Source organism: Myxine glutinosa, chromosome 11 (genome assembly GCF_964187855.1).
Source record: "Myxine glutinosa chromosome 11, kmMyxGlut1.1, whole genome shotgun sequence".
NCBI lineage: Eukaryota > Metazoa > Chordata > Myxini > Myxiniformes > Myxinidae > Myxine > Myxine glutinosa.
Genome location: NC_136271.1, coordinates 21917788 through 21934081, shown reverse-complemented (window position 1 = coordinate 21934081; position 16294 = coordinate 21917788). Strand labels below are relative to the sequence as shown.

Below are 16294 nucleotides of genomic sequence, written 5' to 3'. Positions count from 1 at the left end.
TATGTTGACGATACGTTTGCGATTGTACACTGGGACCATGTGGATCTTCTTCTCGTGCAGCTATGCCAGGTTCCTCCAAGCATTAAATTCGCAATGGAAATTTAACAACTCAACAAACGACCATTCTTAGATATGGAGGTTCAACTCACCCAGACAACCAGATGGCACTTCAAAAACATCAGTATTTTGTAAGAGCGTACGTTTGTATGTGCACACGCACGCACACACGCACGCACACACACACACACACATCTAAACGACTGGACTTCAACTTGTGTTACCCCATCACACATAAGCGCAGTGTTTTCCACACCCTGATTTCCAGAGCTTAGCAGGTCATCAATGACATTAGATGGGTGTGAGACATTCAAAAACAAAATAAATATTACAAAAGAATGCACTTGGTGAGTTCTGTCCAAAGAGGACAGAACAAATATCAAAGAAAGGAGGAAGAAGAAGAAGAAGAAGAAGACAAACGTGGTTTCTCTGTCTTCCCTCATTACCCGGTATTATCAGAGAAGATTGGCAAAATCATATGCAGTGCACAAATCTAGGTAGCATAGAAACTCCTCGATACCATTCGCCATGATAAAAGGAAATGATAAAAGTATAAAAGTAAATAAGTAATTCAGTGTTGCATGTTGTTGGAGGAGAAGGTAAGGTGTAAAATAAATAAACAAACAATTCAAGTTGCTATGTGTGTAGGTTGTGGTGATGGTAACATGTATCTTACTATAATTCACCAAATGTCCGTCTGTCTGTTCGAAGGTACCGTAAAAACTGCTGAACCGCTCGCAAAGATATTTTGGGTGGGTAATCCTGGGACCCCTGGGAGTAAAATAGGCTATTTAGTTTTCCCAATTTCAGCTCTGGTCTCCAGCATTCTCAGGTTTGGACTCCCGCATAACATTCGCGTTCGCATAACGTTCATTGTGACGATGTTCTCATTGTGACGATCTTACTATAATTCACCAAATGTCCGTCTGTCTGTTCGAAGGTACCGTAAAAACTGCTGAACCGATCGCAAAGATATTTGGGTGGGTAATCCTGGGATCTCCAGGAGTAAAATAGGCTATTTAGTTTTCCAAATTTCGGCTTTGGTCTCCAGCATTCTCAGGTTTTTTTTTTTTGGTTTTTTTTGTATACAAGATCGAGGCTCGTGAAAGAGCTAACATTAATCACACAAAAAGACAAACCGACACACAAAACACAAAAAACAAGGGGAGCGGTAGACAAGATGGGGAGAGAGGGGGAAGGACACAAAAGAGAGGGGGAAGGACACAAACACAACATTTGAGAGCAGGGACATCGGGAGGACTTGGGGGGAGGTGGGAGAGGATTAAAACATATGAACACTGCAAGGACTCTGGGGTGAATTACCGGGGGTAGAAAAGATCAAGGTTTTCGATGGGGGAAGATAAGAGATGGTGGTGAACAGCTGTTTTAAAGACCTGGAGGGAGGAGTGGGATTGAAGGGAGTGGGGGGAGTTTGTTCCAGAGCCGGGAGAAAAGGGGAATGAAAGAGTGAAGGTGAGCAGAGAGCCTAGACTTTGGCAGTTTAACCAGAAGAGGGTTGCAGGCAGATCTTGTGCGACCTGAAGGAATATTGGGGGGACAGAGCACAGAGAGAGCTGGGGGAGCAAGGCCGGAGAGGAGTCGGTAGAAGACAGAAAGACCACCAACCTGCCTGCGGTGAGTGAGTGAAAGGCCCTCGGCGTTGACTACATCGCAGGAGATTCCAATGATTCTGAAAGCTTTGGCCTCAACAGCGTGAAGCCGAGCAAGGTGTGAGGCAGGAGCACCAGCCCAGAGGGGGGAACAGTATTCCATTGAGCTGCGGATGAAAGCCTTGTATGTGGTGAGGAGCTCAGGTGTGCCAAGGAAGGACTTCGCACGACGGAGGATGCCCAGTCGGCGACTGGCTTTGGAGGCCAGCTTGGAAATGTGGTTTTCCCAAGAAAGATCATGGCAGATAGTGAGACCCAAAAGCTTGAGCGACAGAACTTCTTGGAGAGGATTGTTGAGAAAGTAGATGGGAGGGTTGTCCAGTCGGTCCTTTCGGAGAGACATTGTAAGAGTGTGAGATTTGTCAGGATTGAAAGACATGTTCCACTTGTTTGACCAGTCTGTGATTTTGTCCAGGTCTGCAGAGAGTGAGGAGGCTGCAGACTGCCGATCTGAGGGATGAGGAATGGAGCGACAGAGAGTAGAGTCGTCAGCAAAGAGATAGAGAGGATTTTCAAGAGAGTCAGAGAGATCATTGGTGAAGACCAGAAAAAGCACAGGGCCCAGAACACTACCTTGGGGAACTCCAGCCTGAACAGGAAGAGGAGATGAGAGAAACCCATTCAGGGCCACACGTTGACTACGACCAGAGAGGAAGTCCGCCAGCCATGCGTGGAGATTTCCATGGATACCAAAGGAGGAGAGTTTGGAGAGCAGAGCAGGGTGCCAGACCGTATCGAAGGCACGTGAAATGTCAAGGGAGACAGCTCTAATTTCCTGTTTGGCGTTGAGGACCTCCATCCATTGTTGAGAAAGCAGAAGCAGCATGTCCAGAGTAGAGTGACCAGGTCTGAAACCAAATTGATGATCAGAGATCAAGCCATTGGAGAAGAGGAAAGATTTAATATCTGAAGCAATGATGGATTCCATGACTTTGCTGATAATTGGGAGAAGGCTGATTGGTCTGTAGTTGCTGGGATCTGTTTTTGCACCTTTTTTGTGCAAAGCGGTGATGTTGGCTGATTTCCAAGCAGATGGCAGATGACCTTGAGCAAAAGAGAGGGTGAAGAGAACAGAAAGAGGGAGTGAAAGTGCAGAAGAACATGATTTTAGGACCCGTGGGCTGATGCCGTCAGGACCAGTTGCAGAATCAGAGTCGAGGGTTGCCAGAAACTTTTCCACCTTGTCAGGAGGAAAGGACACAGAGTCCAGGAGCAGCTGGGTACGACTGGGTACGGTGGGTACAGAGAGGGATGGGTTTGGGACACAAGATTTAGAGGCAAACACAGAGTTGAGGCATTCAGCTTTTTCACGTGCGGAGTCAGCCGTTAAGCCGTTTGAGGTGAGGGAGGGGATGGAGGGGGAACAAACACCAGAAACAGATTTGACCAGACGCCACCAGGATTTGGAAGAGGGAGACAGATAAGAGAGTTCGGTCTTGAGAATGGTGAGATATTGTTTCCTGGCTCTCCTGAGGGTGGACACACACTTGTTTCGGGCTTTGTGAAAGGAAATGAGATTTCCTTCCGTTGGATTTGCTTTCCAGGAGACGAAAGCAAGTTGTTTCAGGGCAACAGCCTCACCACAAGATTCCGTGTACCATGGACGGGAGGAAGGGTATGACAACTGAAGACGAGATGGTATAAATCTGTGCATGAGAGACAGCAATTTACTTTGAAAGAATTCCCAGGATGAGTTGATGTCAGAGGCGGTAGAGATGGGAGACCAGTCCAGATGATTGATGGCTGCTTGAAGACCGTGCCAGTTGGCCTGAGTGAAATGCCAGACTCGTCGACGCTGAGGAGGCTCTCTGAGAATGGTCAGAGAGATGTCCACTTTGACAAGCACATGATCAGATGAGCCGATTGGAGCAGAAGAAGAGCAGCAGACATTTTCAGGGAAGTTTGTCATAACCAAATCCAGAAGAGAAGATGCTCCGTTGACTGAGATCCGGGTCGGGAAATTGACAGATTGTGTCAGTCCCAGTGAGTCGCAGAAGTCCTTTGCTGAAGAGCCATGGCTGGTGAGAGAGGTACCCACACCCAGCCAACTGGCATGGTGACAATTGAAATCACCACATATGAGGAAGAGAGAGTTGGGATGGGTAGATAGAAGTTGGTCCATATTATCAGACAGTGAGATGTAGATGGAGTCATCGCTGATTGGTGGACGGTACAACACACATATGAACAAAAGGTGGGAGCGAAGGGGAAGCCGTAGCCAAAGGTATTCCTGGGGGTGAGGTGGAGAGAGGGCAGTGGAGGGCGAGTGAGGAAGAGAGTTTTTTATAAAGATAGCAACCCCACCTCCAGGACGAGGCTCAGGTCTATCATACCGGAGGAGGGAGTAACCTGGGAGAGATACCAAGGCATCAGAGACATCATGAAGGAGGAAAGTTTCTGTTAAGCAGATCACATCTGGTTTGTCAGAAGCAACCTGTATGGAGAGGTCAGTCAAGTTTGAGCGAAGGCCCCGGATGTTTGAGGTCCATACCGTTAATGAAGAGGAAGGGGGAGCATCGGGTCCAGAACAGGGGGGGGGGGGGGGAGGGGTAGGGTAAGATGTGGAAGAGGAGGAAGAGGTAGGGAGAGCTGTTGAAGGTGTGTCAGAGATTTCAGAATAGCTTGGAGAAAGGGAAGAATGGGGCGGACAAAAGGTTTGATGGAGATTGGGTGAGGCACAGTGAGGTGTTATTTGAGGAGGGGGAAGAGCAAGGCAGAAGGTTTGGGGAGATGAAGGTGAAAGTTGGAAGGAGGAAGAAGCAGGGAGGATGCTTTGAGGAGGAGGGGTGAGAGGGGAGTCTAGGAGGGGAGGAGCGAGGGAGAGTCTCGGAGGGGAGGGGTGTGGGGGGAGTTTAGGAGGGAGGGGAGGGAAGGGGCAAGGGGGGAGATTTGAAAGGGATGGGTGATGGGGAGGATTTGGAGGGGAGGGGTGAGATTGGATTTTGAAAAGTGTACGATTCATGGGAAACGAACATTTTTTGCAAAATGAGTTTGAGACCTTCGAGTCAAAAATACGTTTGAGGACACTGGAGGAGGGATGGAGTTCTGGATAGTTTAGGGAATGTAGAAAGGAGGAACTGTAAGAGATGGTATTATATATATTTTTTGGAATGAATAGATTTGGTGAGCAAGACGAAAGCATCCTTTTGTAGGAAAAGAAGAAAAGGGTGTTATAATATATGAGAGAAAATAGTTGTTCAGGGGAGAGATTATACATTTCTAACCGCGTGATCGCGAACGAAGAACGAACGAACAAAAAGAACAAATAAACGAATAAGACCTGGGAAGGAAAGTTTTTTTTTTTTTTTTTTTTTTTTTTGTGAGTACAGATATTAAACAAGGAGGTACGGGGTGAACGACTGGGACGAAACAGTGAACGAAAATAATTTCAGCGCATTCGACGAATCGCTGAGAGAAAAACAAACCACAAGGTCGGAGACGGTACGGTAGTCCAAGGCTACGAGTACTAGGCCGCAGAATACTCGATACCATTAACCGACGATTGTGTATACATGTACGGAAAATTAGCACCGAAAATTTTCCAAAAGATACGCTATAGGTACATACACCGAAAGATAGATACAGTCTCGACAAAAACACGATTGAGAAATATCACTTAGCTTCGAAAGCGTGAGCGCATGGAGCAGCTTCGAAAAGACGTGACCTCGCCGTGATCTCGCGAGACTTCCAAGACTTCCTTCTCGTGAGGTTTGGACTCCCGCATGACATTCGCGTTTGCATAACGTTCATCGTGACGATGTTCTCATTGTGATGATGTATGTGTTCACGGTAGTGTTTGACGTGACTGTGTGAACGTAATTTCGTAATGTTTTTCGTTTCGTAATCCTTTAATGAACGTTTAATGTTTAATGAACGTTTAATGCCCTTCGATGTCCGGGGCCGCACGCGCGCTACACTGGACGGGCCAGCGTGTACCTTGCCCTTCGCCGTCAGGCTCGAGTAAACCGCTGAGCCCCATCCGTGATGGGGACTGGGGCTTGAAACAGTGTCCCACGAATGAGGAATTCCCAGTAAGCGCGAGTCATCAGCTCGCGTTGATCAAGTCCCTGCCCTTTGTACACACCGCCCGTCGCTACTACCGATCGGACGGTTTGATGAGATCCTCGGCTCAGCCCCTGCACGGGCCGTTCTCGGCTCGTGCCGGTGCACCGAAAAGATGAGCGAACTTGACTGTCTAGAGGAAGTAAAAGTTGTAACAAGGTTTCCGTCGGTGAACCTGCGGAAGGATCATTCTCGGGACAACATGAGAGCGAGCGAGACGCGAGACGTACGTGATCGTCCATGTACTGTTTAGATTTTGATGATTCGCGTGTGATATGATTCAACGGATGTTTATATGAATCGTTTAAAATAAAAAAGCCTTCAATTTCTGATATTTTACCTTTTCATTTTGGCTTCCCAATTGAAGCCCCGCCCATAGGGCGGGTACTGTTGCTAGTTTCAATAAATAAATAAAAGTGGTATGTGAGTAGCTGTGATCGTAAAGTGTATTTAAATAAATAAATAATTCAAGATGGTATGTCGGTAGTGGTGATGGTAAAACATAAATAATCTAGAACGGCACTCGGTGAAGAGCATACCTCCGCCAGGCTGAACAGTTAGGGTTACCTCCATTTTGTATCCAACTGAAAGGCCAGATATGGATTCAGACCTGAACCAAAATCTAATCAGCTTAATCTTGTCACTTACCCAACTCATCCACAACTTTTTGAAATATCATGCTATATATCGTTTTGGCCCTCAATTTTGGCACTTTTGGCACTCAATGGTGAAGAATCACTTAAAAAATTAAAAAGTCTCGTATCAGGATCTGTATTTTCACCAAAATCGAATCGATTAGTCCTCGTCACATACACAACCTGTCCACCAAGTTTCGTCCAAATCCGTCCATAACTCTGAGATATCGTGCTATGTATCCGTTTTAGCTCTATCACTAAATGGTGAAGAATCACTGAAAAAATTATCTGATCCGGTTCCCGATTCGAATCTTCACCAAAACTGAATCAATTCTTCCTTGTTACCTACCGAAAATCTCCACCAAATTTCGCCCTAATCCGTCCACAATTTTTTGAGATATCCTGATTACAAACAAACAAACAGACATGGATAAAAACATAACCTCCATCTACTATCCGTGACGGAAGCAATAAGTAATTAAACGTTGTGTGTTGGCAGGGGAGATTGTAAAATGTATACAGTACAAATAAACTCGAGTTCACAGAACACCTTACCCCACGCTGTCCTGAGAAACAAGGACATGGTCGGTGTCTTCAAATGGCAAATTTGATTGGTCATGATGACGTAAAATTCTGTAATATTTTTTTCCACATATTGCTAAACGTAAGAGTTTTGAAAGTGTCAAAAGGGCGATTTGTGTTCTTTAGTGTTCAGGTATTTAATTCATTTGAAATGGAATAAAGATTTTCAAGGTCATAGAAATTTTTTTTTGGTAGTTTACCGCCATTGATACAGCAGCTTTTACACCACCTTATTTAACATGTTACATTAGTTATTCATGCCTATTGTTTGTGTCCTTTGTGGCTTCCTTAAAAAACAATGTTTCCTGTTTGGAATGATTTTTAATTTTGTTTGAATGCCAGATAATTCAGAGCCAACATACTGCTAAACTGCAGGTTCGTTTTCCGATTAATTTCCAATTTGCGTTCAAAATATAACATTCAATTAAAACTAAGTGACTCCTCAATCATATATTGACATTTGTACACAGACAGACAGAAATGAACCAATTGCTAAACCCTGCTTTTCGCTTCGCATGTGCAGGGTAATAATGTTTTCCCAAAGTATATAAAATCCTGCACAATTCTCTCACATAATATTTACATAAAAGTTATCAAATTTGGGAATAAAATCGTCTGTCCCACGATTTTTGGCACTGAATGAATGAATGATTGATCGTTTTAAGGCCACTCCCCCCTCCCCCCGCCCCCCCCCCCCCAACGGTGATCCCAAAATATTTTGGCATGCCTCTTGACCAGATATTATTGCATATATGTGATGAATATGAAAGATATGTACACTGTCATCTTCGAGTAGAGGCCTCAGATGGGCAGACAGTACCCAAATTATAAGCTCCTAAATAGGCTGATTCCCAGTTGGAGACTAATAAGCAAATTATAGGCTTGTGCCTATGTGTGGGCCCCCTACCCTTGGTCACAGGTGGCACGTTCACGAGGCTGGGTGCAGCTTGGTCCCCAAGTGCGACCTTTCTTGTGCTGCCCCTTGTGCTCGCTTTCTTCATCCTCGTGATGCGAGTGTGGGCGTGGCGCACCACGACTCCATGTTCTTGTGCCCTCCTTTGAAACGTCTGCGACCAATACTGCAGCAGGACGTTTCCATGCAAAACAACAATAGAGTGTGAAAGTGAATCGGGAGACAGGAGTGGGTCAATAATTTATGAAAGGCACTTTTAAACCTCTACAATGCCAAACATTTAGTTATTGCATTCATCTTTCCATTATTTTGTCAAGCTTACAATGCCTATACTATCATCAAAAAACAAATAACACAATCATATGTGCAAGTGAACAAAGAAGAAGAAAAAACAGGACCGAAAGTCTAACAGCTGCGTAGCCGGGCTTGTAAAATATTATAAACCACAAACACACATGATTAGCTTTTTAAACAGTCGCTAATGCTGCTTATAACATGAAACAAAGAAATTTGGAGGAATCCAGACATCCGTGAGGTAAGTTTAAATTACAGAACTGAGGGAAGATCTACTGTAATCTAGATTATACCCCACAAGGGTTGGGTACGAACCGTTTTGTTGGAAGAGATGTAACACCGATGCTTTCGATATATGATGGTCATTTTAACAATCGGTTTGTTTGTGTTTCACACTGAATGAAAAACGTAAGGGTAGATTGTGATATATGACAGGTTCGACGATATGTTTGGCATGAACGGCATATAAATCAAAATGGCATTGTGCGGAGTCAGCCACCTTACCGCCGTAATGACATCAGACGTAATCACATAACCCTGTCATGTGACCAGATCCTCAGCTCTGATTGGTATACGTTTGAGGAGACGTACATGCATACATAGACGGACAAACACTGTTCCAGACGGCTTTGCCCGATGGGCTATGCCATAAAAACAGTTTAAAAGTAGAAAATAATTACTTACATATGCACACATACTAAAACGGCACGAGGTAAAGCACATACCTCCACCAGGTCGAACAGTTTATGGTTGTATCCCAACGATATGCCGGATCTGGATTTGGAACTGAACAAAAATCGAATCGGCTTGTTCTTGTCACTTAACCAACTCGTCCACAACGTTTCGGGATATCGTGCTACATATCGGTTTTGGCCTCAATTCTGGCGCACCACGCTTAAAAATGACTTAATCCAACAGTGAAGAATCACAAAAAATTAAAAACTCTCGCATCCGGATCCGGAGCTTCACCAAAATCTAATCAGTTTGTCCAAGTCACACACCCAACTTGTCCACCAAATTTCGTCCAAATCCATTCTCAACTTTTTGAGATATCCAAACAGACAGGAGTAAAAACATAACCTCTGTCCACCATCAGTGGCAGATGTAATAAATACTGTTAGGTTTGTGGGGGTAGATGAAATGCCTTAGTCGAGATAGAATCGTACAAATTAGCATGCTCTGAGTGTCGCATAGAAGAAGCCATCTCGATGTACATAAGTAGGCCGTCTGTCCGGGAAAGAGCGTTTGCATGCAGTCATAAGGGGGTTGGCTTTGTGCTAATTAATTATAGGGCTCAAAGATTAATTCCCCAGTTTGTAATTTAGCCCTGTAATCTTCCAATTCTCACTTTATTACAATTAAAAAGCCCGACAAATAACAACTATAACAAATGACCCCATTCGCTCACAACGCCGCCGGGGCTAACCAACACCCAGCACATTTGTCAATCGTGCCAGTCAAGCCCCACCTCATGGCCTTCAACGTCATACGAAAATTCGGAGAGAGATTGGACTCCGCCCCCCGAAGACTCGTAAGGAGGAGGCCACGCCCCAGCCTTCGTGATTAGTGGAGGCCCGATGGGATGATTGAGTCGAGCCCGGTCATTGGACAGTGTGACATCAGCATGGAACATTCTCGAGCTGAATTGGAAAAAGCCGCGGTCTGGCCATCTTGGTCTCTCTTGTCCTGAGTTTGGTTGCGGGCGGCCACATCTCGCTGTCTTCCTATCGTTTTGTCTTGGTTGTGCTGGTGGGGTTTTGGTCGCATGTGTGCCTGTGAGGAGGAATACGGCGGAGATTTGAGGAACTATCGGCGCATCGGTCGGAGGGAGACAAAAGCGAAAGGGGACCAGCCACACAAAATCACCTCAGGTGCGTGGCGACTCAAAGAGGAGCTAACTGCCATCTGGCGATTAACAAGCTACCTTGAGTGATGTCAAGACAGATCCAAGAAAGCTACCTTAATTAATGCTGGCCTCGAGAAGTACGATATGGAAGAGAGCGTCATAAAAAGTATCTCATTGCTTTGCGATAAAACTGAAAGGCAGTTCGAAAACAGAACCTAAACACAATTAGCTGATTGGAAAACATGATCTGGTGCCAGAGTAATCAAATGCAAGTGAGATGTCCACCGCAAAGGCACTGACCTCTTATTTGAGAATCAATTGTTGATTATTTGAGAATGAAATGAGCTGGTAATAGGAGATCAGAATTAGAGAAGAAATGAATATCGAGTTCTGGATCGATTCCTTTGCTTTACGTATATCGCGAGAAGGCTGACTGGTCTGTTCATTAGAATACCAAGATGGTCTGTTGGTTAACTCAAAAGAATATATATATATATATATATTTATATATATATATATATATATATAAGCAAAGATTTGCGGTTGGGAGTAAATCCAAATGACTCCATGATAAGATCTCCAACCTTTAATTGAACAAACAATGGCTCAACGTTTCGATTAACAACATGTGACAAAGCCACACGCCTCCGTTAATCTTCCGCAAGAGTGATAAAATCATCTCAACATCCCCTTATATGCAAAGTGGGCGGGGTATATGCAAAGTGGGGTGGGAAAAGCTGGACAGCCAATTAAACCGTATCACACCGCTCTCGTGAACGGAGACGTTACTGACCAAATTCAAAAATCAACCGCATATTAACGGTTCAAAAGTTATTATCGTGCCCCCCCCCCATTCTATCCCCCCCTATGACCTCCCCCCCTTCCCGCATTCCCTTTACCGCAAAGGGCCACATGTGATGATCTTGATATTATGGCAATTTTATTTTATCTTAAAAATTTTTGCTTTAATATATTTACAGTTTTAATTTAATTTACAATTTAATTGTTTACAAGTTTAACTTTTAATTAAATGTAATGATTGTTCCTGATTTTCTAAACACAAGTTATAATCCAGCATTGCTTACAGGATTATTTTGAACCGTTAATATGCGGTTGATTTTTGAATTTGGTCAGCAATGTCTCCGTTCACGAGAGCGGTGTGATACGGTTTAATTGGCTGTCCAGCTTTGCCCCGCTCACTTTGCATATACCCCGCCCACTTTGCATATCAGGGGATGTTGAGATGATTTTATCACTCTTGAGGAAGATTAACGGAGGCACGTGGCTTTGTCACATGTTGTTAATCGAAACGTTGAGTCATTGTTTGTTCAATTAAAGGTTGGAGATCTTACATGGATATATATGGATATATATATATATATATATATATATATATATATGGATATATATATATATACATATGGATATATATATATATATATATATGGATATATATATATGGATATATGGATATATATATATGGATATATATATATATATATATGGATATATATATATGGATATATATATATATATATATGGATATATATATATATATATATATATATATATATATATATATATGGATATATATATATATATATATATATATATATATATGGTATATATGGATATATATATATATATATTGTTGCGAATATGGAATTTGGCCTCCATATCCGCTTGTAAATATTCCCCTATTTTTTCCAATACTCCCCAACTTTCCCCAGTCCCCCATTCCCTAGTCCCATTGCATGTAAATAACAATCAGTAGAGCCGACCTTCCCCTTATTCCCCCATTAAATGTCGTGCCCAGGTCCACCGCACCACACGTAGACAACTTTCGGACATCTTCCTAGTTATTCTTAATCTATGTCAGTTAAGGCCTCGTTTCCATTAATTATGACTCTTCGTTGCACCAGAATGTGATTATATGGCACCAGTAGTGAGTTTAGGACCTTCCCATACCTCCTCCCATCTTCTTCCCCAAACAACAACAACAACAACAACTACAGCTACAACAACAATAACAACAACTACAACAACAATTACAACAACAACAGAAGAGATGGCGGCGGAGCGGGGGAGGATGCGTCCTCACACCGGCTCGATTAGCTCCAGACCATGCGCTCCACGGGGTTACCCCGAAGGGGCTGGCTGTCAGCTCCTCGTCAGGGGCGGAGCCAGTAACCCCCCCCGCACGCACCCAATGAGAAGCAACGTGCCGATTCCACGAGGCGGAGCTAACGAGCCGAGGGCGTGTCACTCCCCGCCGGAGATACGCAGCCGCTTGCCGGACGTGAGGAGAGATGCGCCCCCAGCTTGAGACGACAAGACGCCACCTCGAGCGCTGAGAGACCTCCTGCATCTGTTGGGCCGCGCCATCCTGTCCCTGAGCACAAGGTGCACCTTGTGCTGGCCATCGAATACCCGCTTTCCTTGTCATCAATCCCCGTGTGAGTCAGTTTTTGTCCTGTTTCTCTGTGGTCTGTCGGGAATAATATAAGGTTGTGTCTAAGTGCCTGTCTTCCTATGATGTACCTCTCGTCCCTGTAATCTAACCTTCCGCCTTAATATAACCTCCTCCGGAGGTCTTGAGAACTGAACCCCTGGTGTCGTATTGTGTCATTATAACCCAGCCGGGTGTCTTCTCTTTCCTATTGAGCCAGCGTAGCGCGGCTTCGTCGACGTTCGAGTACAATCCGGTAATTTGTGCGGACACGACGGCCATTCCGCTCGGCCCACCTTAACATCAAAGTCGTGTCTGTAACAATTGGTGTCGAGGAGTGAGATTGGACCCGGAGCGCGTTTACGCGCTCGAAATTATAACAGCGAAATTTGATTGTGTTTTACAAAAAAAAAATAAAAACCCGAATTTTGAAAGTCGCGCTATGGCGGATCAAGACAGCTGGGGTCCGGTAGGGGAGAGTGAAGCAGGGTCGGTCCAGGACCAAATTGAGACACGTGAGGAGAGCGAAACAGCGAGGGTAGCAAGCACGCAAAATGGCGCCTCGCTGGTCACCGCGCCGGCGACCGTGGCAGCGCCCCCGATGGATTGGAACTCGTTTTGTATACAAATGACGGCCCTTATGGCCCAGAATAGGGAGGAAATGAGGGCTCAGAGTGAGCAAATGAGGGCTCAGAGTGAGCGATTGGAGGGCCAAATGGGGGTAATGGGAAACCAAATGGGGGTAATGGGAAACGAAATGGGGGTAATGAGGGACGAAGCGAGGGGTACCAGTGAGGGATTAGACAATAATTTTAAGGGATTAGACAATAATTTTAAGGGATTAGACATGAAATTTGGGAAATTAGACGATAGATTAGGGGAAATACAGGAGGGGTTAACGGGGGTAGAAAACAGAATGGCCGCTCAAGAGAATCAAATGGAAGGGATGCAAAAAGGGTTAGAGGGGTTAGAAAACACCATGGAAGGCAAATTGAGGGACATGAGGGACCAAGCGGAAAGGGAAGTTAACCAAATGGGGCAGCAGATAGAGGGGGTCAGAATGGGGGTAGAAACCAAACTGGATGCTCACAGGGAGGAAATGGAGCAGATGAGGGTGGCATCTGGGCAGGAGATGCAAGTGATGGGAGAGGAGATCAGAAGAGGAGTGAGTGAGGAGGTCGGAGGAGTGCGCGAGGAGGTGAGGCACTGTAAGGAGCACATGGAGAAGGAGGTGAGAAAGGGGACTGTAAAGTTACAAGGGGGCATAGAGGACCTGACGCAGGAGGTGGAGCAGCTGACGGTGGGACAGACGGAGTTAGTGGAGCAGGTTCAAAGGAACACTGCGGTATTAGGAGGTTTAAAGGCGACACAGAAAGAACTAAAAGATGACTTGGTAGCGACGAAGAGGGAATGTCAGATGGTACGTGAGGGACTGACAACGAGGTTGGACGAGGTGATAGAGGTAATGGAGACGAAGGACCGGCAGGTGAGGACGCACATGGAAACGGTCAAGGTAGCCTTGGAGGACGAGCTTGAGGAGACGTACCGGGGAATAAAAGAGGTGAGGCACAAATTAGAAGAAGTGGAAGAAGGGGTGAGCGAAATTAAGAAGCGACGGAGAGGGGATAACAAAGAGATAAAAGAGGAGATAAAAGAATTGGTCCAAAGTCTGTGTTTGGATCGTGATGTGCTCATTAACCGGATGAGGGATTCGCAGGTGATGGAGGAGAAACGAAGAGGAAGAGGACCCGGTGTAAGTGGTGACCAATATGGTCGTGCGTATGATGCGCCAGGGGATTTAAGAAGCTTGGGGGTCGAGATAGACCCGGGTGTCCGTGAGAGGCCGTTGGTGAAGTGTGCGACAGGTCTGGTGTGCGAAAGAGGAGGTGTGCGAGAAAGTCCGACTCTGGGGTGTGTGAGGAAAAAGTGCGTGCCAAGGAGTGAGTGTGCTGGCGAGAGTGAGTCGGTCGTAGCGTGTGTGCGAGGGAGCACATGGAAGCGCGGTGTGGTAAGTGTTACAGAGGGTGTAACGGGAGAGTGTGCGCGAGAAAGGTGTGTGACGGACAGGTGCATGAGGAAAGAGTGTGCTGTCAAGAGTAAGGGTGAGTGCGCTGTCAGGAATGGAGGTGAAAGTAGTGAGAGTGACATGGAGCGTGAGTTAGTTGTGACAGGTGAGCGAGGATGTACACCTGGGATGGAAGGATGCACACCTGGAATGGTAGAGCGTGAGTGGGAATGCACGCTGGAGTTGGTGGTGAGGCACGTGGTTGGGTGTGCGAATGAGAGCACACCTGTGATTGTCACAGAGGAGGTGACCGAGGAGGGGGCGCGAAGAGGTGTATTGGTGAGGTGTGCTACCAACGAGTGTGTGCCAAAGTGTTCGGTGGTCAGGTGTGTGACCAAGGCGGTGAGTGGAATGGGTGTACCTGGGTGTGTAAGGAACGGTACGAGGGGCATGGAAACGGCTGGATGTGTGAGCAAGGAACGGGCTGCGGGATGTAAGCATGCAGGTGAAGCATCGACATTAAACGGAGTAGAGTTTAGAACGACTTATAGTCGAATCGGGCCCTCGGTGCGTGCTGGGCCTCGCTTTGAACGGCCGCGTCTGTGCTCCACTAGGCGGAGCGGGCGGCCCGATAGAAAGAGTCGTCATGGCGACCACTTTTTGGTGAGGCATTCCGGCAGGCCGAGATCGAGCCATGGGATGGCTCCGTGCCGAGATGGTGCGTGGGATCTCGGCCCGGGTAAACCTCCTTCCCTGCACCGAGTGCCGGACGCATCCAGCCGCTGGCACAAAACAACCAGCATCCATTGCTTGGCTTTACGAAGCCGGGCTTTGGACAGGGATTGGCGCACCGAGAGGTATTAGTGAGTAGACTGGGTGATGAGGTTAGTGTTTTGGACCCAAAATTAGAGAAAAACAAAATTTGATGATTGGCAAGGGATTGGCAGTAGTGATTGGCAGATGATGGGTAGTGATTGGCAAATTTTTGATTTGTTGAAATTTGATGTGCAAAATTGGTAGTGAGAGACCCCCGACGTGGTGGGATGGCATCCCTGCCACCCTTTCCATGTGGTGGGGGCAAAGGAGCAATAGCTTATGGGGTGTAGGGCAGTGAAAACTAGCCCGGGTGGGTTAGGATATGGTGTGTAGGGATCTAGCGAGGATTGACATTAGGTGACGTTAAGTTTAGTTAGTGACTGATACCTGTAGTAGGGACGCAGGTAGTTTAGTGTGGATGATAATGACGTGGGAGCGCAATAGTTAAAGGGACGACTGGGAAGCGCAAGTTTCAGAAGGGAGTAGTTAGCTGAGATGATGCTGTGTGTGTGAGAATTGAACAGGTGTGATTGCACAGGTGTGCAACTGGACAGGTGTGTGGAGCAGTGTATGAGTAGTGAGTGTGTGGATCAGCGCGAATGCGCTTGGGGAGAGAAGGGTGCAGGTGGCACCAGGTGTGAGAGCACAGGTGTGCAGGTACAGGTGTGTGGAGAGAGTTGGAGTGAGTGGTACGGAATGGTGTGCATGGTGCGAAGGTGTGGATGGGGGAAGAGTGGACCCCTTTCACGAGCACCCGGGGCGGGTAGTGTAAGTGTTAGGTAGAGGGTGCAGGTAAATTGTGGTTGGATATTGGCATTTGTGGTGCGGTTGCAGAATGGTGTTGTGAATGGGTGCATTAGTGTTGTGGAAATGGCTGGGCGTGTAGCCTGTTAGTGTGTGTAGTTGGTTGGGCACTCCACCACTGTGAGGATGTCGGCCAGGTGAGGCCGCAGGTGGGCTCTGGG

The 16294-nt window shown here is 46.1% G+C and overlaps 1 protein-coding gene across 3 annotated transcripts in view; it reads right to left on the bottom strand.

Annotated features, from left to right (window-relative positions):
- LOC137436472 (mitogen-activated protein kinase kinase kinase 9) overlaps positions 1–16294 on the bottom strand; it is a 111885-nt gene that overhangs the window by 22435 nt on the left and 73156 nt on the right. For all 3 annotated transcript variants that reach the window (XM_078786454.1, XM_078786456.1, XM_078786455.1), the window contains exon 10: positions 7914–8085. In XM_078786454.1, coding sequence (XP_078642580.1) covers positions 7914–8085 — 172 coding nt within the window. The remainder of the gene's footprint in view (positions 1–7913; positions 8086–16294) is intronic.